Below are 22610 nucleotides of genomic sequence, written 5' to 3'. Positions count from 1 at the left end.
TCATGTGACCATCTGGGGTCCAATCCCGCTCTCGGGGTGGCCCCCTGGGGCGAAACCCTCTCCCATTGGTGGGGAGCGGGTGGGGGGCATTCTCGGAGGGATTGCACGGACTGCTTCCAGTCAGGTGCCCATCTGGGGTCCAATCCCGTTCTCGGGGTGGTCCCCCGGGGCGAAATCCTCTCCCAATTATGGGGAGCGGGCAGGGGGCGTTCTCGGAGGGCGGTTGCACCACCCGCTTCTGGGCAGGTGCCCATCTTGACCAGGAAGTCATAAACCGAGGAGGGCCCGGATGTCAGGTGACCGGATGGGGTGGGACTTCCAGTGACAGAGGCGGGTAAAGCGGGACTTCCGGTCACGGGACCGTTGATCGAAGGGCGGATAAGGTGGGCCTTCCGGTCACCCGACGTTTGATTGAAGGTAGACCCTTTGTACTATTGACGCCTTTGAGATGTGCTTACTTAAGCTACTAGTATCAATTAATATTAATACTATTATTGCAAAAAGAACGAGAGTTCTGTAGCACTTTAAAGACTAACAAATGTAATTGATTGATGTTAATAATGCTATTGTTTATTTTGTTAATAACTGTTAAAACAACATAGCAAAATGACATCCCTTTCCAAAATGTTAACCCAGACAAACGATTAAGCGTGCTAAGAACAGTAAGAGTAATAAATAACTTTGTAAAACAAACAAGGAAAAGGATGGAAACCACATTTACAAGTACTCCAGTTCAGGCCATCAGAAAAGCACCTAGCTCAACTCCATGAAATGCTAGGAGGCTATGTATGCATCTGCATGTTACATCGACATCAACTGAGACAGAATTCTTTCAAACACCAAAAACACATATGAAAGTTCTGAATTGTTCAGGTGTGTGTGAAATATTTCACTGAATCCAGTCTCCTGTAGCAGCAGCTCAGTACATCATTTCAGGTAGAGAAGAGCTGCCCTGTTTAGGTATTAGGCGACACTGTGACTTTAATGCTAGTCTTGGGACGCGAGTGGTAAGAGCTTCTCCTCCTTCTTTCCTAACCAGTCCCAGCTTCTGCACCCTGTCCCTGATGTTACCTGTCTGCCTCTCTCCTGCTGCCCCTGCCCCCTATCCATCCCGCCCTTCTGATTTCACCCTCCCCTTTCTGATCCTCCCCCCCAGGAAGCAGGTTCTGATGGTAGCAAGGGCAGAGGGAGGGCAGCGGCTTCAGCAAATCGGGGCGGGGGCTGAACTTCCTGGGTCAGACGCTGCCGCCTCCTCCGTATAGCTGGAGGAGTGGCGTGTGGCTCCGGACTCCATTGTGATTGCGGGGTTCGGGCTGAGCAGCTTCTGCTGCTCCCCAGCAGGGTCTGCGCAGGGAGCGCCCTTCACTAGCGCCCCTCTGTGCCCAGCCCGGGGGGACTTTCTCCGCTGGCTGGAACCAGCCCCTGGGGCAGCCCCGGGCTCTGCCGACACCAGCACCCGAGCCGCAGACTGCAGGTGAGGGGAGAGACCCGGGGAAAGTGCCGGGGCCGGGCAGGAAAGTGACTCTGCCCAAACGGCCCCTCCTCGCCCCATCTCTGCTCCTGGGTCTGCGGGTCCCGGAGCTGCTGCCCCCACGCACGGACACAGCCAGGCTCTGACCCCTTAGCGCCTGCAGGGACCGATCCTGCCCCGGGAGCGCGAACGCCCCGCAGTAAGTGCTGCCCCGGGGGAGGGCAGCTGCAGGCTGAGCAGAGCAGCCTGAAAGGGTCACGCGCTGCAGGGCGGCGATGGAACGAGGGTTTCTCACCGATGCCGCGGCCTAACGGGATGATCCTTCAAACACCTTTGGTGGCTTGCGCAGCACGGCCATGGTGTCAGGGATTGTGTGATGGGGGCAAGGTTGTGTCCACATCCCTGCTTAGGCCGCGGCTGCTTGGTCCCAGCCTGGTGAGAGGCGGTGGGGACATGGTGGCCAATCCTATCCTGAGGTGTAGGGGGGGCTGGATGGGTGTCTGTCCCTGGGCAGGCCACGGGGCCTGGCTTGCTCCATGCTGCTGCCTATGCAGCAGGCAGGAAGAGGGGGCGTTGCTGACCGGGAGTAGGGGCCCAGCCCAGCCAGCCCCACAGCAGTCTCTGTAGGCACTGGGTTGTAAACTTTTGGTGGGGCCCAAGGATAGGTGACACCCCTCCCGCCCCTGCACTTGGGATCTGATGTAAAAGTGTATAGGACCGAAGCGACTCCTTTACAACAACAGCACTCCTGTTTCAAAGGGGATGTCCCATAAAGACAGGAGTGACCCTTCTGGCTTCCTGACTCCCCAAGTCTGTTCTCCTTTTCATGGTGACAGAGCAGCAAATATAGCTACAGGCTTTTCTGGAAGGAGTCTACTGGGGTCCCTGACCCCAAGCAGCTGGTAGCCCAAGCCCCATGGTGATTTTTTGGGGGTAGAATCTTGTGCTGGGACTCAGTGTGAGGATCCATCTGCCCACCCAGCTAGATTCTGGACCCCCCCACCCCCATCCTGAGTGAGCCCCTCTGGGTGTCAATCCAAGGGTACTCTAGGGTGCAGAGAGCTGCATTAGGCTAGACAGGGTCCCAGCCATAAAGCTGAGGGGGAGGGGATGCCATGCAATACATGGGTGGAACAATCGGGAAGATAATACAGGGGGACTGGAGAATAGATATGTGTGGGAAAAGGGATCAGGACTCGGGGAGAAACAAGGGCACATGAGACAGATGGGGTGGGGTTCAGGACCCAATGTGGGGAAAAGTGGGGTGGGGGCACTAGAACAGGGGAAGCAGATGGGTGGGGTAGAGATCATGGGGCAGATGGGTGGGAGGATAGGACCCGAAGGACAGAGGGGCCAAAAGTACCCCTCTGGAAGTAATGCTAGTGGGAGATTAAAATAATCAGAAATATAAAATATATGGGTTTGTGATGACAGGGAGAACTTCATGGTGAATTGCCAGCGGATGTGAGTCTCTTGAGACATCTAGGCAGGCTTCTGTGCAGTGTTGGGGAGGAGCTGGTGGTTATGGAACATATAGGTACCAGTGACATAGGGAAGGATAGGGGAGAGGTGTCCTGGAAACCAAATTTAGGCTGCTGAGAAAGAGATTAAAGTCCAGGATCTTGATGGTAGCATTCTCTGAAATGCTTCAGTTCGACATGCCGGGCCAGTTAGATAGGCAGAACTGCAGGTTCTCAATGTGTGGATGAAACAAGAGTATAGGAAGGAGGGTTTTAGGTTTTTTAGGAGTTGGGGAACATTTTGAGAAAGGAAGACCCCATACAGGAAGGATGGGCTCCACCTAGGGGCACTGGTGTGGACGGTGCTATGTCAGCGGGAAATGCTATCTACACCATATAGCTACCACAGCTCATTGGGGGTGGTTTAATTAGGCTGTTGGGAGAGCTCTCTCCCGTCAGCACAGAGCGGCTACACGGGAGACCTTGCGGTGGCGCTGCTGTAGCGATACAGCTGCCCCGCTGTAAGGTCTCTGTCTACACCAGCCTTAGTAATTATCTTTGAGATCTCAAGGAGAACAGGTCAGGTCAAAGAGGACTGGAGAACAGAAAATACAACATCGGTTTTTTAAAAAGGGGAACAAAAGAGACCCAGGCAATTATAGATCTATCTGCTTAACTTCAATACCTGGAAAGACACTGGAACAAATTATTTAAAAATCAATTTGTAAGCTTTAGAGAATAATAGGATTATAAGTAATAGCCAGCATGGCCTGTCAAGAACAAATCATTACAAAGAACCCCTATGTTCCTTCTTTCACAGAGTTATTGGCCTACTGGAAAGGGCAGAAGCAGTAGATGTGATATCTTGATTTTAGTTGTGCTTTTAAAATCCCCCATGACATTCTCATAAATGAAGTAGGGAAATGTGGTCTAGATGAAATTACTATAAGGTGTTCGTATTACTGGTTGAAACACTGTACTCGGTGTGTACTGTTCAACAGTTTGCTGACAAACTGGGAAGATACATTTGGTGAAGTCTTGCTAGACTCTACCCTGGGTTTGGTACTATTCAATATTTTCTTTAGTGCCTTGTGTAAAGGAGTGGAGAATGTGCTTATAAAATTTGTGGATGACACCAGCGTGGGTGGGGTTGCGAGCACTTTGGAGGACAAGATTAGAATTCAAAATGTCCATGACAGATTAGAGAATTGGCCTGAAATCAACAGGATGAGATTAAATAAAGATATGTGCAAAGTACTACACTTAGGAAGAAATTAAATGCAGAGCTACAAAATGGGGAATAGCTGGCTAGGTAATAGCATTACTGAAAAGGATCTGGAGTTATATTGGATCACAGAGTGAATATGAATCAACAGTGTGATATTGTTTTGAAGGCTACTGTAATTCTGAGATGGATTAACAGGATTATTGTATGTAGGACAAGGAAGGTAATTGTTCCACTCTGTCGAGCACTGTTGAGGGCTAAAATGGAGTACTTATCCAGCACTGTGCGCCATGCTTTAAGAAAAATATGGACAAATTGGAGTTAGTCCAGAGGAGAGCAAGAAAATGATAAAAGGTCTAGAAACTCGGACCTATGAGGAAAGATTAAAAGAACTGGCATGTTTAGTCTTGAGAAAAAAAGACTGAGCGGTAGGGGGGGACCTGGTAACAGTCTTCAGTGTGTTAAGGCCTGTTATAAAGAGAACTGTGGATGTGGAAAACAATTGATTACAGAAGGTAGAACAAGGAGTAATGAGTTTAATCTGCAGCAAGGAAAATTTAAATTGGATACTGGGGAAAAACTGTCCAACTCTAAGGCTAGTTGAGTTTTGGAACAGGTTCCCAAGGGAGGTTGTGGAATCCCCATCACTGGAGGTTTTTCAGAAGAGGTTGGATAGATACCTGTCAGGGATGGTGTGGGTTTAATTGGTCCTGCCTCCGCACTGGGGGCTGGACTAGATGACCTCTGAGGACTCTTCCAAGCCTACGTTTCTATAATTCGATGGTTCTGGCCCGTGTCCAGCAGCTGTGGGGTTAACACAGTAATGCCAGATTGCTCTACTTACTGCAAAGAGAGAGGAAATTGTTCTGGCTCCTTCTTGCTGCTCAACATATCAGGGTTGAACTTTTTGGGTTAGAAGCTAGTGCTGTTGGTTCCATTGTGGTCTGCTTCCCAGTCGGGGAGGGCAGAGCAGGAGGGAGAGAGACTGAACGTGGCAGCAGGAGCAATAAATGGGGAGGGAGGTTCCAGGCTCCCAAACCTGCCCAGATCCATTAGATGCAGCATCCAGTGGCAGACTGACTTTCCTGGGAAAAAGGTGAGGAGCAGAGAGAGGAAAATCCAATTCCTGCCTCTGTCTAGGCCCCATGCTGCTGAGGAATGTGCTTTACTCATGTCAATGTCATAGGAATTCCCCAGAGCAGCTCCTTTGATTTTGCACTTTCATTGTCATGGGAGCACATAGTGACAACTACAGTTAGTGTTGGCGGCACGATTTCAGCCTAAAAGGATCTTTTTGGTTGCTCATAAAGTGCTCGAAATTACTAGATGGACCATGGGACTGATCAAGTCTAGTAACTACTATGGTCCTCTTTAGGGTAGACAGTTTCTGTCCTGTGTGAATTTATTTTTTAAAGCTTCATGAAAAACCACTTACCCTGTTTTTGGGAAGGGATCTTGGGAAAGAGGAAATTACATGTATACCCTTTCAATAAAGTGTGTGTTTTATCAGTGCTGGTTCCTTAAAAATTTGGACTAGAAATTTTACATTTGATAGAGAAGTACTTCTTATGTTTGACATGATCTTGTCTGTAATATGGTAAAAATCTGTTTTGATGTAGATTTGGAGAGAGTGGAAAAAACAGCCACAAATATGGTTCAAGTGCTGGAGAAAAATCCTTATCGTAAGAGTCTTAAAGAACTCAACTTGTTTTGTTTGTCATATAAAATAAATATGTTCAAAGACTAAGAGGTATAAGTATCTTCTCGGGTCGGAGGGGGGAAATAATGGCCTCTTTAATCTGGTGGAGAAAGGTCTAAGGTGAACCAATAGCTGAAAGCCAAAGACAGACGAATTCAAATTGGAAAGTAGGCATACATTTTAATGCTGAAGGTGATTAACTACTGGAACAAATTACCAAGAGAAGTGGTGGATTCTCCATCGCTTGATGTCTCCAAATCAGCACTGAATTACTTTCTGGAAAACATGTTTTAGGCATTTACAGGGAACTGGGCTCAGTACAGGGGGATTAAATTAACATACAGGAAGTAAGACTAATTGATTTAATGATCTTTACTGGCCTTAAATTCCATGAATCTATGAATTTTAGGTTCTCATCCTGAAAATGGCACACACGTTTAATATTAAGTGTCTGCTTGGTCCCATTAACTTCACTTAATCTCTGTTATTGAGAGGGTTATTGTAGGCTTACTCCTTGTGGAAGGGTGCATGCTATGAATAAAGTGATGCGGGGCCAGAATCTATCAACAGAGGATGCTAAATATAGACCCCTAAATGCATGTACAGGCAGCTGCATAAGTGGCCTGATGATCAGCAGTGCTGGAGTGCTAGCGTTGCAGGCTCAGTATCTTTGAAACTCCAGCACTTACTGAGGAACTGAATGTGGATTTGGTGTGAAATGGACCAAGCCATTACTGAAGCCTCCCCAGTCGCCCTTCTCACCCTGACAGGCTCTAGAGTAACATTGATCTTTTGATCCAGGTCATCCCATCCCCTGAAGAAACAGGACAAAGATATGGTTGCAGAGGAGCTGGTAACTTTTGAGGAGGTGGCTGTGTATTTCACCGAGGGGGAATGGGCTCTGCTGCACTCGGCTCAGAGAGTTCTCTACAGGGACATCATGCTGGAGAATTTTGAGACACTGACCTCGCTGGGTAAGGATTCCTGCCTCCCCCTCGAGTATGAGAAGCTGTGTGGGCTCTGAATCTTCTGAATCGGATTCTGTGCAGGATTTTTTATTGGTCCCCCAGATTTCAGGGGGGTCAGCCCCAATAATCCCCAGCTCCTGTGTATGGGAGATTGTGCCTTCACACCACCTCCCATTGGACAGAAGATTCAGGGACTTAACGATATTGTTATTCTTCCCATTAACTAGGGTTTTCAAATGTGCCCCACCTCCGAATTGCCTGTATGCCGCTTCATCCTTCTGTGTTAGCAACAGGCCCTGGATTTTCTTGACTCTTCTACAAGTCAGGAAGGGCACAGACCAATCATAGAATCATAGAGTTGGAAGGGACCTCAGGAGGTCATCTAGTCCAACCCCCTGCTCAAAGCAGGACTAACCTCAGCTAAATCATCCCAGCAAGGGTTTTGTCAAGACGCAACATAAAAACCTCTAAGGATGAAGATTTCACCACCTCCGTAGGTAACCCATTCCAGTGCTTCACCACCCTCCTAGTGAAAAATGTTTTCCTAATGTCCAACGTAGACCTCCCCCACTGCAACTTGAGACCGTTGCTCCTTGTTCTGTCATCTGCCACTACTGAGAATAGCCTAGCTCCATCCTCCCTGGAATTCCCTTTCAGGTAGTTAAAGGCTGCTATCAAATCCCCCCTCATTCTTCTCTTCTGCAGACTAAACAAGCCTAGTTCCTTCAGCCTCTCATAAGTCTTGCTCTCCAGCCCCCTAATTATTTTTGTTGCCCTCAGCTGAACTCTCTCCAACTTGTCCACACCCTTTTTGTAGTGAGGAGCCCTAACTGGACACAATACTCCAATGCCCTGGGGCTATGGCTGGCTGCTATTGGTGCCTCCAGGACTACCTTTTGAGTCAGTATACTAAATTATTGGGAGGAGGTGTTATGGCTGTGGTACATCTCTGAAATGATGGGTCTGTGGTGTGAGAGGGGCTGTGTTCCGGGTCTGAGTGAGGGTTTATGAAAGAGTCTATGATCTGTGAGTATTCTGTACAGTATATCACCATCACAGTGTCCTGCAGTGGCTCTCTGAGCCCGAACCTCAAATTGGTTGTGTTATACCGGGGGTTTTCAACCTTGTTTTTAGAAACTGTATCCCTACGGTCTCAAGGTTTTATCTGAAGTACCCCTTCGTAATTATTGCACCTGGCTCCAGTGGCATATCCTGGGTCTCCAGCGCCCGGGGGCCTAGCCTGCATTTGCCCTCCCACCCCCCAAAACCTCACGCCCCCCTCCCTCACAGGGCAGGAGGGGTCCCCAGCTTCCACAAGATGATGCTGCCCCCCCCCAGCTGCCCCAGGGAGGGGGGTCTGTACCTGCGGGGGGAAGGGGGAACATGCCCCTTACCTCCTCCTGCATCTGGGGGGTGGTGCCCGACTCTGGCCAGGTTCCGCTGCCTCCCCTCCATAGTTACCTGCCGCATGGCGGCTGGCTCTCCCTCTCCATCCCTGCAGCCCAGTGCTGCCTCGGACAGGACAGACTCTCCCCCGGCCTGTGGAGCGGTACCGGGCTGGTCCTTCACAACTCGCCATATGGATGTGGGGGGTGCAGGAGGCTCCCACTGCATGTCGTGAAGGGCCAGCCCGGTGCCCCTTTGCAGGCCAGCACCCGGGGGCCTGGCCTGGCCCCTTTGGCACACGACTGCAGGCCTCCCACTCAGTCCGGCGCACAGACGGGAGGCAGGCTAGAGCCACCCACCTCTCACCTAGTCTAGTCCTCTGTTCCCAGCTAGGAGGTGGGCCGCAGTCTCCCGCTGCCTGCCTCCCACCGGGTCTGGAGCAGGGCCCCCCAAAGTGCAGGGCCCGGGGCAGTTGCCCCGAACCTCTTGTGTACCCCCTACAATACTCTGAAGTACCCCCATGGGTACGCCTACCCCTGGTTGAAAACCTGTTATATTTGAGCTATGTCTACACTCCCACTTTTGTCGGTATAATTTGTCATTCAGGGGTATGAACAACATAAGTTACATTGACAGAAATGCTGGTGTGGACAGCGCTATGTTGGTGGGAGAGCTTCTTCTGCTGACATCTACCAGCATGTTGATGAGAGAGCTGCTCTTTGCCCACAGGAGAGCTAACGAGAGATCTTATAGCGGCACAGCTGTACTGATGCAGCTGTGCTGCTATAAACTCTCTCATGTTGATATGGCCTTAGATTTCACTTACATAGATTATCAAATATTAACTCCGCAGGCACTATAACAGCCTTAACATGGAGTCACAGACAGACCCCTTAGGTACTCCCATCTATCTTGCCACCCAGGTAAGCCTACCTTTATGGTGCTTTCATACACAAGAATCACAGCAATATTCTGGTTAATCCCAGTCCCAAAGGACCAGGCCAATTGCACTTTAGACATTACAACAAAGATGGTGCTTATTATCAGTCCTATAATAAACTACCTAAAGATTTATTAACAAGGAAGCGAGAGTTATTTACAGGGTAAGTAACAGAAGCTTCTATAATAAGCCAGGTCTCTATCATTTAGGGCTAATTTAGGCTAAATACTGGAATCTCTATGCCTAGAAAACCTTGTGCTGCAGAATCCAAGCAACACAGATATACAGTTCTTCTTCCTTGCTAGGACTTTTTATTCCCTTCTCCCCTTTCTGCTCTGAGCTGCAATTGCTCCCCAAGCAGGATTTCCAATTTCCAAACCTAATGTGCTCTCCTGGGTGGAGTCAGAGGAGGAGCTGTGGGTCCCAAATCTTCAGACCTATGAGGAAGGGGAGATCATCAGCGATACCCAAACAGGTGAGGAATCAGCTAAATTGACTCAGAAACCAATTCCCGTATCCTCATGGCAGATGTCACTTGTGCATTTTCATGAAATCTATCTGACCCTTCAGTCCGTCTTCATCTCCAGTCAGAGGATATGGAGGAAGGATGGGTCTTCTCTGGGGAAGGGTTTTGAGGTAGGCGGATGAAATCAATTCCTAATATTTCAACCTCCTGAGCAATTATTTGGGTTTATTCTCCCCCTTTTCCTGTTCCTCTTTCAGAGGTTTCCTTTCTGCACAGCACAGTGAATAACTCCTGTCGGGATTATCTGTCTATCCCAGCAGGTGGTGGGAAGGTGAGTGAGAAGGAGGAGAGTCTTCAGCAGGAAGATCCTGAGCAAGTGGAACCACATGGGATGTTGTTGGGAAGATCTGAAGTACATGTTTCCCAGAGTCCTGAGCAGGGAGAAACCTGTGAGAGTCAGTGTAGGCCAGAAAGGCAGCAGGGAAACCATCCAAAGGAGGGACGGGGAAAATCCAATCACAGGAGCACATGGATCAAAAGAAACAAAGAAACTGTTCAACAGAGAATCCCCCATCAAGAGGGACCCTACATTTGCAGTGACTGTGGGAAAAGCTTCCAGTGGAGACCGGTCCTTATTTTACACCAGAGAATACACACAGGAGAGAAACCCTTTAACTGCTCTGACTGCGGGAAAAGCTTCAGTCGGAGCTCAGAGCTTGTTAGACATAGGAGAATCCACACAGGAGAGAAACCCTTCAAGTGCTCTAACTGTGGCAAAAACTTCAGTCAGAGCTCATACCTTATTCAACATCAGAGAATCCACACAGGAGAGAAACCCTTCAAGTGCTCTAACTGTGGCAAAAACTTCAGTCAGAGGTCATACCTTATTCAACATCAGAGAATCCACACAGGAGAGAAACCCTTCAAGTGCTCTGACTGTGGCAAAAACTTCAGTCGGAGCTCATACCTTATTCAACATCAGAGAATCCACACAGGAGAGAAACCCTTCAAGTGCTCTGACTGTGACAAAAACTTCAGACAGAGCACACACCTTATTGAACATCAGAGAATCCACACAAGGGAGAAGCCCTTTAATTGCTTTGAGTGTGGGAAAAGCTTCAGACAGAGTTCCTATCTTATGACTCATCAGATACTACATACAAGAGAGACACCCTTTAACTGCCTTGACTGTGGGAAAAGTTTCAGTCGGAGCTCAGATCTTGTTAGACATAGGAGAGTCCACACAGGAGAGAAACCCTTTAATTGCTCTAACTGTGGCAAAAACTTCAGTCAGAGCTCAAACCTTATTCAACATCAGAGAATCCACACAGGGGAGAAGCCCTTTAGCTGCCTTGACTGTGGGAAAAGTTTCAGTCGGAGCTCAGATCTTGTTAGACATAGGAGAATTCACACAGGAGAGAAGCCCTTTAATTGCACTGACTGTGGCAAAAACTTCAGTCTGAGCTCAAACCTTATTGAACATCAGAGAATCCACACAGGGGAGAAGCCTTTTAACTGCCTTGACTGTGGGAAAAGCTTCAGTCGGCGCTCACATTTTAACAGTCATCGTACAATCCACACAGGAGAGAAACTCTTTAACTGCTCTGACTCCAGGAAAAGCTGCAGTGAACGCGAAGATCTTATTGCACATTAGAGAATTCACACAAGACAGAAACCATATAACTGCTCTGACTGTGCGAAAAGCTTAAATTGGAGCTCATATTTTATTGAACATCAGATTTAAATTTTTTTATTAAAGCTAAAGCTAATGTTAATGTTATCTAATGCACAGGTTAAGGAAAGAGTTTCTATCCATCTGGGTATAATGCTTACATTCTCCAAAAGTACAGAGTTTGGTTTAAAAGTCATGCATACAGATAGTACATAATCTGTAATATCCCAAATTAAGGTTAACACATTTAATACATTTAACAATACAGTTAAAATATTAGCATCCAAATATTTGGGAATATCACTCATAAAAATTATACTAACCATAGCTTGTGGAAAGCAAATATAGCAATGAGTGTAGATTGTCACTCAAAGACTGAGAATTTTAGGATATATTGTCCCTCAATGTATACAATCCCTCAGAAAAAAATTTGTTTCTTTCCTAGCTGTGCTTCTCCATGGTACTCTGGCTCTTTTCTCCTGATATTGCTGATGTCCATTGCTATGTTCTAAATAGATGTCCCTTGACCACCATAAATTGCCATACAAAAGAGACCCTATAACTTCCCTGATTGTGGGAAAAGCTTCACTTGGAGCTCAGACCTTGTTAGACATAGAAGAATCCACAAAGGAGAGAAACCGCAATGACTGTGGGAAAAGCTTTGCTCTCAGTAAAGACCTCACTAATCACCAGAGAACCCACACAGAAGAAAACCCTACAGATGCTGTGCCAGCATAAAAAGCTTCAGTCAGTGTTCACACATTTTATCAGAGAACCCAAAGGTGAGAGAGACCCTATGAATTCCCAAGTGTAGAAAAAGTCTTAGTTGGTCAGTTTTTGTTGCCCACCATAGAATCCACACAGGGAAAAAATCCTTTAAATGCCCTGAATTTGGGAAAAGTACAGTGAGAGCTCAGCCCTTAATAAACCTTAAAGAATCTATGAGGAAGAGTGCCCTAACTGTGGGGAAAACCATTTAGCAAAAGACATACATCTAATGAGTAAAGAGAATCCACAGAGAACACAGAACTTAAAAGTTGTGTTGGCTAGGGATGGAAAAAGTCTTTGCATCTGTACCTATTCCCACAAATCTCAGAGGATCACGCAGTGCTGGAGTGGCCATGTAGTGGGACATTCAACATTATTAAAGCAGAGAATGAAATCTCCTTCGTAGAGCAGAACCATACAGACTCTGGCTGAGATATCATTCCCAAGTCATGATTGGACTTGATTTTATGACTTCTTGGGAAAATCTGAATGTTTTGTGTTCAGCTGCTTCATTTAAATACCATGTTATATGCCTAAACCCATCTTTTTCTTATATGCTGTGACTTCTCATTCATCCTGGATAGTGTTTTAGGCTGGAATCCACCAAAGGACTTAGGTGTTACACTGTATGTTGCAGTGCATAACTTTTGGGTACCTAGCGTATCAGAGAAACAATACTGGGATCCACAAAGACTGAATTATGTGGCCAAGCTCCTTATAAAATGAATAGGGAGAGATAGGTGTGTTAGAATGTGATTCCCAAATCCCTGCACCTTATGTGGGGAGCCGCCTGTGCTAGCCAGTGTGACATACTGATGAGAGTGATATGTCCAAAGTTCCACCCCTCTCATGGGAATAGGTGCATATCTTTGCTTCCAATTCATGAGCTATGGAAGTGACATGATCCTCTAATGATCGGGCCAGTCCAGTTGATGTTTTCAGATGCCACCTAGCTCCAAACAAATAACTGCAGTGCATTCTCTCTCATAAACTTTTGGCCAGTGCTAAGGGTACTCACCCATGATGTGAGAGACCAGTTCAAGTCCCCTTTCCACCTAATAAAACCAAGGGTTTAGAACAGGAATCTGCCTCCTCTCAGAGAAGAGCGCTCGCCACTCAGCTATAAGATATACTGATGTGTGTTTCTATTCTGTCCTCGTGAAGCAGTTCAGCTGTGTATAAATACCAAGAGCTGTTAGGCCAGACAGAGAGCGAAAATGACCCCACACTGGTTATCAAGAAGCTAAAAACCGGGTGAACTCTTTAGCAGCTGGAATTTCTGTGTCCTTCTTCATGGCAGGATTTAGGATTTTGTCTTCAGGGAAATTTACAGAGTTATTGGAGCAAGGGGTCTGGACAAACATTTCTGACATATGTTGATGCCAAGTGCAAGTTTGGCCTTTTCAGTGATTTTTCCATAGTTGAGTGCCACGAGGCCCTGCTCCCAAAATCCTCTAGCACTCAGGCTCACCAAACTTGTTCATTGTGATACTATATAGTAATTCAGCACCATCCCAACAGAGGGGAGTCCCAGGCAGGGAAGGCTACCCCATCTGCTTAAAGGAACTGCTTGTACCAGCTAACAAGGGTGAGACATTGCTAATTCAAATCCTGTTAGTGTGTAGAACTTCGACTACAATGTTTAGACAAACTCTGCTTAGTAACAAAAGCTGGTGCACGTTCCTTCCACTTTGAGGGAAGGTGGACTGGATAATAAACTTCCGTGGTCAGGCTTTCGACCAGAGCAAGATGGTATGGTCCTGGGGTCGGGAGCCAGCTGGAGCTTCTCTATTGTTGGTTTGTGAGTGACTGGAAAGCATTCATTGTACTAAGCTGAGGGTGGACCCTGCCTGTGGAGGGCTGTGTAAGTGCAATACCTGCCAGGGGTTTATGGCTTGTCACAGCAGCACAGTGTGAGAGGGAGCCCAAGCTGGTCAAAGGGCTCAGTGGTACCCAGGGGCTCTGCATTCTGTCACACTGGCCAGGAATATATCATCACAGTGGTGTTCCGCAGAGCTATTTGCCCCTTCATCACATCCAGCATCCTTTCCAGCATGTCCTTTCCCTTGTCCACAGGCTCCCTTGAGAGGAGGGTGTGACACACTGTATCGCCAAGCAGCACCCTTGTAATACCCATATTCATCCTTCATATATAATTATGATATATTTCATACAAAGCGTGTTGTGTAAGATATCATAGGAAAAGTCATGATCTGCTAAAACCCACCATGCTAACCATATAGGTATATTGTTAGTGTGTATCAAATTATGAGATTTTTCTGTATATGCTGTAAATTTTAAAAAATCTCTTCTACAAAGGTGGTGGTCTCTTCCCAGGAGGGTGTTACAGGACTATTGTCCTTCAAGGCCTAGTGTTAAATGTTTAAGATTTAGATTGCATGTTTATCTTTGTTTGCTTTGGTACGTATTTCTGATCTCTTATGTGTACCATTTATACTCACTTAAAATACATCTTTCTGTAGTTATTCAATTTGTTTTATATTTTACCTTAAAACAGTGTGTGTTGGTTGAAATGTTTGGAAAATCTCAGCTCAGTTAACAAAAGCTGGTGTGTATCTTCTCCACATTGAGGGAGGGCGAACTGGGTAATACATTTATCTTGGTCAGGCTTCTGAAAAGGGCAGGATAGGGCAACCTTGGACCAAAAGGCAGGGGGCTGGGTTGATTGGCTGGTGCCTTTCTCTGTGAGATTCATGGGTGGCTCTGGGAGGATTCATGCTATCTAGCTGGGTGTGGGGCTTCACATGCTGTTGTGCTGAGTGATAGCAGCACCTGAAGGGGTTTGTGCTGGTCACTAGCAGAGCCTTGTGAGGGACAGCCCAGGTTGGAGAGTTAAGGGGGCACAACAGTACTCCCGTCTCAGGTTGTACTCCGGGGGAACTTGTCACAGAGAGGCCAGGAGAGTAATTGTAAGTACACCTCTTCCGGCAGTCCTTATATGGAGGATGTTACCCTGAAGTGAGTTCCCAAGAGGGAGAAGTGTCTCATTCAAAAAGGCAGTTGACCACAATGGGAATAGATTCAGCACTGCTCTTCACCAGGATGGTGATTTTCCCCCATTCCCAGATGCTGCCAGAGTGAAAGGAAACCACCACCTATATGGCAACCTTAGCAACAGTTGCATTTGCTTACAATGTGCATGTCAAAATACAGCAGTCCCTGTGCCTTAAATTCTCTTTCACAATATCTCTTATAACACCTACAGATAGTATAAAGAACACTGGAAGCTCAATAGATTTTTGCAGTTATAAGATCTTTACACTATACCAAGAAATGCCTTATTTACTACAGTATATATTATGAAATAGCTATTTAACCTCATTTGTGCCATTTATCCTCATAACAGGAAGTAGTTGAAAATTTGAAAGTAACTAAAAGCTCTGAGCACTGAACACCCTGTGACCCAAAGGCATTTCTCTATTGCTTTTTTTCTTTCTGTATCTGCTGATACAAAAAACATGTCTGTGTTGCAATGTGTTGCATTCTTTAAACAGACATCATGCCATCATCTTGAGCAGGGGAGGATGGAGGGCTACAGTAGACTGGGAGAGAAACACTGTACCAAGCAGCATGGGAAGCCAGGTAGGCAGTGGCATGTTTGTGCAATGATTGTGAAACTGGAAACTTCAGGGAAATTAACCCTTTAATTGAATTACCGTTTTACAAACACTTTAATTAAACCCTTAAAGTCTCTCCTGTGGGTACCATTTTGTGGACACTGGGTGTCAGGGTGGGGGGAAGCAGAGCAGGCAGAGAGAGTCTCATACCTCTCGTTGGCCTAACGTGGCAGCACCCGGCCTGTACATGGCACAAAATATTTTAAATCTCTTTCTACAGTTGTATTGTAATACAGCACTTAACCCTGAGTGGTGGCAAATCTCCCTGTAGGCCTTGATGGAGTTCTAGGTTTAGAGTCAGCCTTGGAAGAACAGTGATGCACTAGGGGTTGGCTAGAATAGTAAGCACATTCCTGACCTTAGAGCAGTGGTGCCCAAAACTTTTCCAATCATGGTCCCTTACCAGTAATGGAATCTGGCTACTTCCCCCCTCCCTCCCCGCCTCATTACTGTACAGTTTGCTCAGCAGAGGAGCTTGGGCTGAAGGTGGAGCTGGAGGCAGAACTGGAAATGGGGGAGCAGCTGGAGCTAAAGGCAGAGCTGGCCTGAGGGAATGAGGTCAGAGCTGGCTGGAGGCAGAGCAGGAGTGGGGGCTGAAAGTGGTGGTTGGGAGTTATGGCTGGGAGCAGAGCTGTGTCCCGGGGGCAAGACAGGGAAGGTGGGTAGGACCAGAGCTGTGGCTTGCGATGTGGGGGCAGCAGTGGGGCCATGGATAGCACTCCGGAGCAGATCTCGTGCCACATACAGAGCTGTAGCCCATGGTGGAGCGAAGCTGGGGACAGAGTGGGGCTGGGTGGTGCTGCCTTCCCGCCCCTATTGGGGGCTGGCCTGGGACCCACTGTGCCTCCCCCGAATGTTCCTCCATGTCCTCATAGAGCGCTGCACCCCACAGTTTGGGGACCAGTGCCTTAGAGAATGGTACAGAAACACATAGACCTCTCAAGCAATTTAGTAAACAAATCTCACAGCCAACCCTCACAGCCAGCAGCCATGCTAGGAGCCCAGGGACCTGAGGGGCACTCAAAGCACTTCATGTGGGTAAATAGCTCTTTGTTACCCAGCTGACAGGATGAGAGCCAGAGGAGAGCAATTTCTGGCTAGTCTTGCCCAAGAGAAGAGACCTGTTGAGTGCTTATCTCCTTAAGTCTCTCCCACAAAGCTGATCAGTTTTATTTTCAGTGTGACATTCAGTGCTTCCCTTATGCATTTCAGTTGCTCCTGACAGCAATCAGAGAAAGTTATTGTCCGTACTTCCACGTCTCAATCAGAAAAGAAAAATGTTTTTCTTTCTTGAATTAGTGTTTGTCTTCATTATGCAGCCAGGTCTATGTAAAGTACACAAATTATGTTATGTAAGTAACTGAGGTTGATGTATCTTACATTGAGTAGCACTGTCTTCACTATGCTAAGTCAATGGGAGATGCTCTCCTGTCAATGTAACTTACACTTCTCCTTCCCATGGAGTACCAGTGTCAACAGGAGAGCGGGCGGCAATCGACTGAGCGTGTCTTCACTAAACCCACTCAATTGATGCTACTGCGGCTATATCTGCACTGCTGCGGGAAGTTGACTTTGTTTCATTCGATTTTCAGCCGGCGACTTTTAGAAATCACAGTGGAGTGTACACACTACAGTGTGTGCGCTGGTCTCTTGCGTTCACACTTACCAGCGTGAACGCTCGCTTGAGACAAGCTCTGATGATGGAGAAGAGAGTCGCCATCACTCTCTGGAAGCTGGCAACTCCCGACTGTTACTGCTCGGTTGGGAATCAATTTGGAGTCGGTAAATCTACAGTGGGCATAGCCATGAATCAAGTGTGCAGTGCCATCAATAGACTTCTGCTACAAAATGTGCAGGACATAGTGGAAGGGTTTGTCATGATGGGGTTCCCAAACGGGTGGGGGGGTATTGATGGGATGCACATCCTCATCTTAGCGCCTACACACCTAGCGACCGAGTACATAAACCGCAAGGGGTACTTTTCCATGGTCCTGCAGAGGCTTGTGGATCACAAGGGTTATTTCACAGACATCTATGTGGGGTGGTCTGGGAAGGTGCATGACACTCGTGTATTTTGTAACTCAGGGCTGTTCTCTATGATGCAGGCGGGAACTTTCTTCCCCAACCAAAAAATTGAGATTTGGGGTGTGGAAATGCCCATAGTGATCCGGGGGGATCCTGCTTACCCCTTGCTCCCTTGACTAATGAAGCCATACACCGGTCACCTTGAGAGTGACAAAGAGTGTTTTAATAACAGAAGATGGGGTAGATTGCACCCTCAGCAAGTTTGCAGATGACACTTAGATGGGGGGAGTGGTAGATACCCTGGAAGGTAGGGATAGGATACAGAAGGACCTAAACAGACTGGAGGATTGGGGCAAAAATAATCTGATGAGGTTCGACAAGTGCAGAGTCGTGCACTTAGGACAGAAGAATCCAATGCACAGCTACAGACTCGGGACCGACGAGCTAGGCAGCAGTTCTGCAGAGAAGGACCTGGGGGTTACAGTGGATAAAAAGCTGGATATGAGCCATCAGTGTGCTCTGGTTGCCAAGAAGGCTAATAGCATATTGGGTTGCATTAGTAGGAGCATTGCCAGCAGCTCATTGGAAGTGATTATTCCTGTCTATTCGGCACTGGTGAGGCCGCACTTGGAGTATTGTGTCCAGTTTTGGACCCCCCACTACAACAAGGATGTGGAGAAGTTGGAGAGAGTCTAGCGGAGGGCAACAAAAATAATTAAGGGGTTGGAGCACAAGACATATGAGGAGAGGCTGAGGAAACTAGGCTTGTTTAGCCTGCAGAAGAGAAGAATGAGGGAGGATTTGAGAGCAGCCTTTAATTAGCTGAAAGGGGGTTCCAGGGAGGATGGAGCTAGGCTGTTGTCAGTGGTGGCAGACGACAGAACAAGGAGCAACAGGGGAGAGGTCTAGGTTGGACATTAGGAAAAAGTTTTTCACTAGGAGGGTGGTGAAGCACTGGAATGGGTTACCTAGGGAGGTGGTGGAATCTCCATATTTAGAAGTTTTTAAGCTGCGGCTTGACAAAACCCTCGCTGGGATTATTTAACGGAGGTTAGTCCTGCTTTGAGCAGGAGGTTGGACTAGATGACCTCCTGAGGTCCCTTCCAACTCTATGAATCTATCATTCTATAATACACTCAGGTCTCTGTATTCCTCAGCTGTTTCCAGTAGCTGAGCAGTTTATAGCAGAAATTCCTGCTATGCGTCCCAAAGTGCCTAGCCTTCCATTTTGCACTATTAAATTTCATTTAATTTCTTTTACTCTAGTCCTGATGGTTATCCAATTCTTCCTGTATAATATTGCAATCCTTCATTGGCTATGACTGCTTTATGAGACAGCAGGACTGACTGCTACAACTATAAGAGTAACAGCTGATGGAGCAGCTGCTTGTCATGTTATTCAGCAGCAGACAGCTGCAGATTCAAACCTTGATGTTTCCCTAGTCCCTGCTCTCAGGCGTTTTGTCCTAGCTTGCCCAATAAGCAATTCTGGGTGGAGAATGAAACACTCCATGCAGGTACATGGGCAGGTGTGTCCACTGCACTCCACAACCAAACATCAATGGGTAAAGGAGAGCAGGTGCACTGGCCATGAGCAACTACATTCTTACATGTGAAATACAGTATATATTTTTGGTGGAGGGAGGTGGGTTATTTTCTTTCTTCACATTATGACAGTTGGGCTGAATGTGCTGATTAAGTTATTTCTGCTGCTCAGTCTCTTGATCTGTGAGTGCTTTGCAGACAATAGAGAGAGAGGAATTTCAGAGCAAAACTTCTAAGAAAGCTTCAGATCAATATCACATATCATTAGAAAACCAGTAGCAATGGTGAAATAGATTGAGTCTCACTGGCCGACCTATACAACACACTGATGATGACCTTATATTATTCTTTATGATAATCATTCTCCCTGCATAGCACAAAAGTGGGCACACTGGGCATCTCTCACTTCCCACACTCTTCTGTACCCCACCCATCTTATCAAAGGTGCACTTTCTGTAGCAGGCCCATAAACCAAAACAACGATTGACCCACTCCTTGCATATATCATGCAGGACACAGACCTGGCACTCTGCACACTAACATAACAACAGGTTTGAAGGCAGAGCCTTCCTGCCTTTAGTCAGCCAAATGCAGATTCTACCACCATCTGGCACCTGCGCATGTTTTCATTAACCCTGCTTCTGCCAGGTGCTCTCACCTCAGGTCAGGGTTTCAGAAGCCAGGGCACCAGATGATAGGCTGGGTCATTCAAAATAATGAGGGGCACAGACGCCAGTAGTACAAAGGGCCTACCTTCAATCAAACGTCACGTGACCAGAAGGCCCACCTTATCTGCCCTTCGATCAATGGTCCCATGACCGGAACTCCCACCTTACCCACCTCTGTCACTGGAAGTCCCACCCCCTTCAGGTCACCTGACATCCGGTCCCTCCTCGGGTTATGACTTCCTGATCAAGATGAGCACCTGCCCGGAAGCGGGTGGTGCGACTGCCCTCCGAGAATGGCCCCCAGCTGCTCCCCACCAATGGGAGAGGGTTTCGCACGAGGGGACCACCCCGAGAATGGGATTGGACCCCAGATGGGCATCTGCCCGGAAGCGGTTGGTGCAATCCTTCCAAGAACGCCCCCTGCCCACTTCCCATCAATGGGAGAGGGTTTAACCCCAAGGGACCACCCCGAGAGAGGCATTGGACCCCAGATAGTCAGATGACCGGAAGCGGTCGGTGCGACCCCTCCGCCAATCAGCAGGTGCTTCACGCCAAGAGCTGGGGTTGGACCAGCAAGTGTTTTTGAATTTGTGCCAAGAGCTGGGATTGGCTCAGCGAGGGTATGGCGAGGAGCAGGGCGCCCCCATCCCCCAAGTGGTGCGGGCTTAGGCTGTCCCAGAAGGGAAAGGTGCACCAATGGGGATGTTCGCGCGGCGGCGGCGCAGCCCCGCCCCCCAGAATTTTGGGGGCCTTTAAAGCGTCTCATTTTCGAGACCGCGTGGTTCACAGCTCGTGGAAAACCACTGAGAGGGGAACATGGACGCCTTCACCACCCCCATGAGACCTTCGAAATTTGTTTTGGCTCCTCAGTTCTTGGCCCCCAGGCGTAGAAAGCGCTACATTAGCGACAGTTCCGAGGAGGACACCCCTTTGCCCCAGCCTTTGTTCGACACGCTGGAGCCTGACGGCCTCACGCTGTCCGTGCCCATGGAGGAAGGCGGCTCGCGGGAGCCGCCGGCGGGGCAGGCCGAAGGAAGAGATGCGGCGCAGGTAAAGGAACGAGCATGATTCCAAAATCAGAATAGAAGACATAGAAACTGAAACCTCAACGTAAAAGTTAAGGCTGAAGGAAATGTCATATGCAGTCTGTACCTCAGGACAACCTGGTCAGCAAGAAGATTCAGAGGAATAATGTTTTCAAGCCTTGTAAGCAACAGTTTTACATAGTTAAATGAACACAAAGTAGACAAAAAAAAAAAAAACACTGAAGAGCAAAATAATGCTGGACAGGAAAGCAAGTGGATGCAAAGGAACAAGACAAATAAATGTGTTAAATTTGCATCTTTTTCAATATTTGTAAACGTTAGCTTTCTAAGAAATGTGAAGGTAGCTGGAAATTCCACTGATAACCTAAATGTCTCATTAGAGTTCTCATCTGTACTAAATGAAAATAAACATGACAACTGACAGCTCAATCTGTTACAACAATACTGACGTTAAGTGTTACTATGCAATTACATACACTTTGATTCTGGTCCCTGGATTAATAGGGAACGTTTTAGCTCTGTGGATCTTTTATGGCTACATGAAAGAAACTAAAAGGGCTGTGATATTTATGATCAATCTAGCCATTGCTGATTTAGCACAAGTTTTATCCCTGCCTCTAAGGATTTTCTATTACGTGTCTAGAACATGGCCCTTTGGAGGAGGTGTCTGTATAGTTTGTTTCTACCTTAAGTATGTAGATATGTATGCAAGCATCTACTTCTTGGTTTGCATCAGCATAAGACGATTTTTGTTTCTTATGTATCCCTTCAAATTCAGTGACTACAAACGCATATATGATGTGTACATCAGTATCGCTGGGTGGATTGTAGTCTGCATTGGCTGTTTGCCTTTTCCTCTTTTAAGATTTAACTATAATGAGATGAATATCAGTAATAAGTGCTTTGCAGACCTCCCCATAAATGATATTAAACTTTCCAACTCCATTGTGATGATGACCATAGGTGAGATGATTGGGTTTGTAACCCCTCTGCTGATAATTCTGTATTGCTCTTGGAAGACTATCCTATCATTAAAAGAAAAGAATTCCATTTCCCATGACTTTGGAGAGGAAAAAAAAAGGCTTTAAAGATGATCCTCACCTGTGCTGTGGTATTTCTGATTTGCTTTGCACCTTATCATATCAGTTTTCCTTTAGATTTCCTTGTTAAATCACATCAGATAAAAAACCCACATGCCCAAAATGTGATTTCAATATTTCATGCAGTGGCTTTGTGTCTTGCCAGTTTGCTTTCCTTTGTAAACCCAGGCATATACTACTTTACTACAGATGAATTCAGAAGACGACTTTCAAGACAAGATTTGCATGACAGTATTCAGTTACACAACAGAAGTTATGCAAAAAAGCAGTCCAGAACTGTGTAATAAGGTAAAGTGGTAGGATATTATTTAGCTGAGGTTAGTTCTGCTTTGAGCAGGGGGTTGAACTAGATGACCTCCTGAGGTCCCTTCCAATTCTATGATTCTATGATATTAACATTGCACTTTCTGAAATGATTGAAAGAACGTCAATGTTCAACATCGTATTCCTGTGGCCCAGCTTATTGGCCCACTTGATTTGCCAGCATCACAGTCATGATTATCCAACTGTCACAGATTATTCAAGAAGTTCTT

At 47.0% G+C, this 22610-nt stretch overlaps 1 protein-coding gene and 1 pseudogene across 1 annotated transcript; both read left to right on the top strand.

Annotated features, from left to right (window-relative positions):
• Positions 1–1315: 1315 nt before the first annotated feature.
• Positions 1316–14541, top strand: LOC137167542 (zinc finger protein 436-like). The gene is made up of 4 exons (XM_067569757.1): positions 1316–1474; positions 6657–6829; positions 9511–9624; positions 9933–14541. Exons 2-4 carry the CDS (start codon positions 6691–6693, stop codon positions 11267–11269), a joined length of 1590 nt encoding a protein of 529 aa, XP_067425858.1. The 5' UTR covers positions 1316–1474; positions 6657–6690; the 3' UTR covers positions 11270–14541.
• A 6834-nt stretch (positions 14542–21375) lies between these two features.
• On the top strand, positions 21376–22361 carry LOC137167548 (probable G-protein coupled receptor 174; annotated as a pseudogene).
• The last annotated feature ends 249 nt before the right edge of the window (positions 22362–22610 follow it).

The sequence above is a fragment of the Emydura macquarii genome, unplaced genomic scaffold, assembly GCF_026122565.2.
Source record: "Emydura macquarii macquarii isolate MOO-44397 ecotype Brisbane River unplaced genomic scaffold, CSIRO-AGI_Emac_v2 contig_2935, whole genome shotgun sequence".
NCBI classification, from domain to species: Eukaryota; Metazoa; Chordata; order Testudines; family Chelidae; genus Emydura; species Emydura macquarii.
The sequence above is the reverse complement of the archived record's forward strand: the minus strand, read 5'-3'. Positions and strand labels throughout refer to the sequence as shown.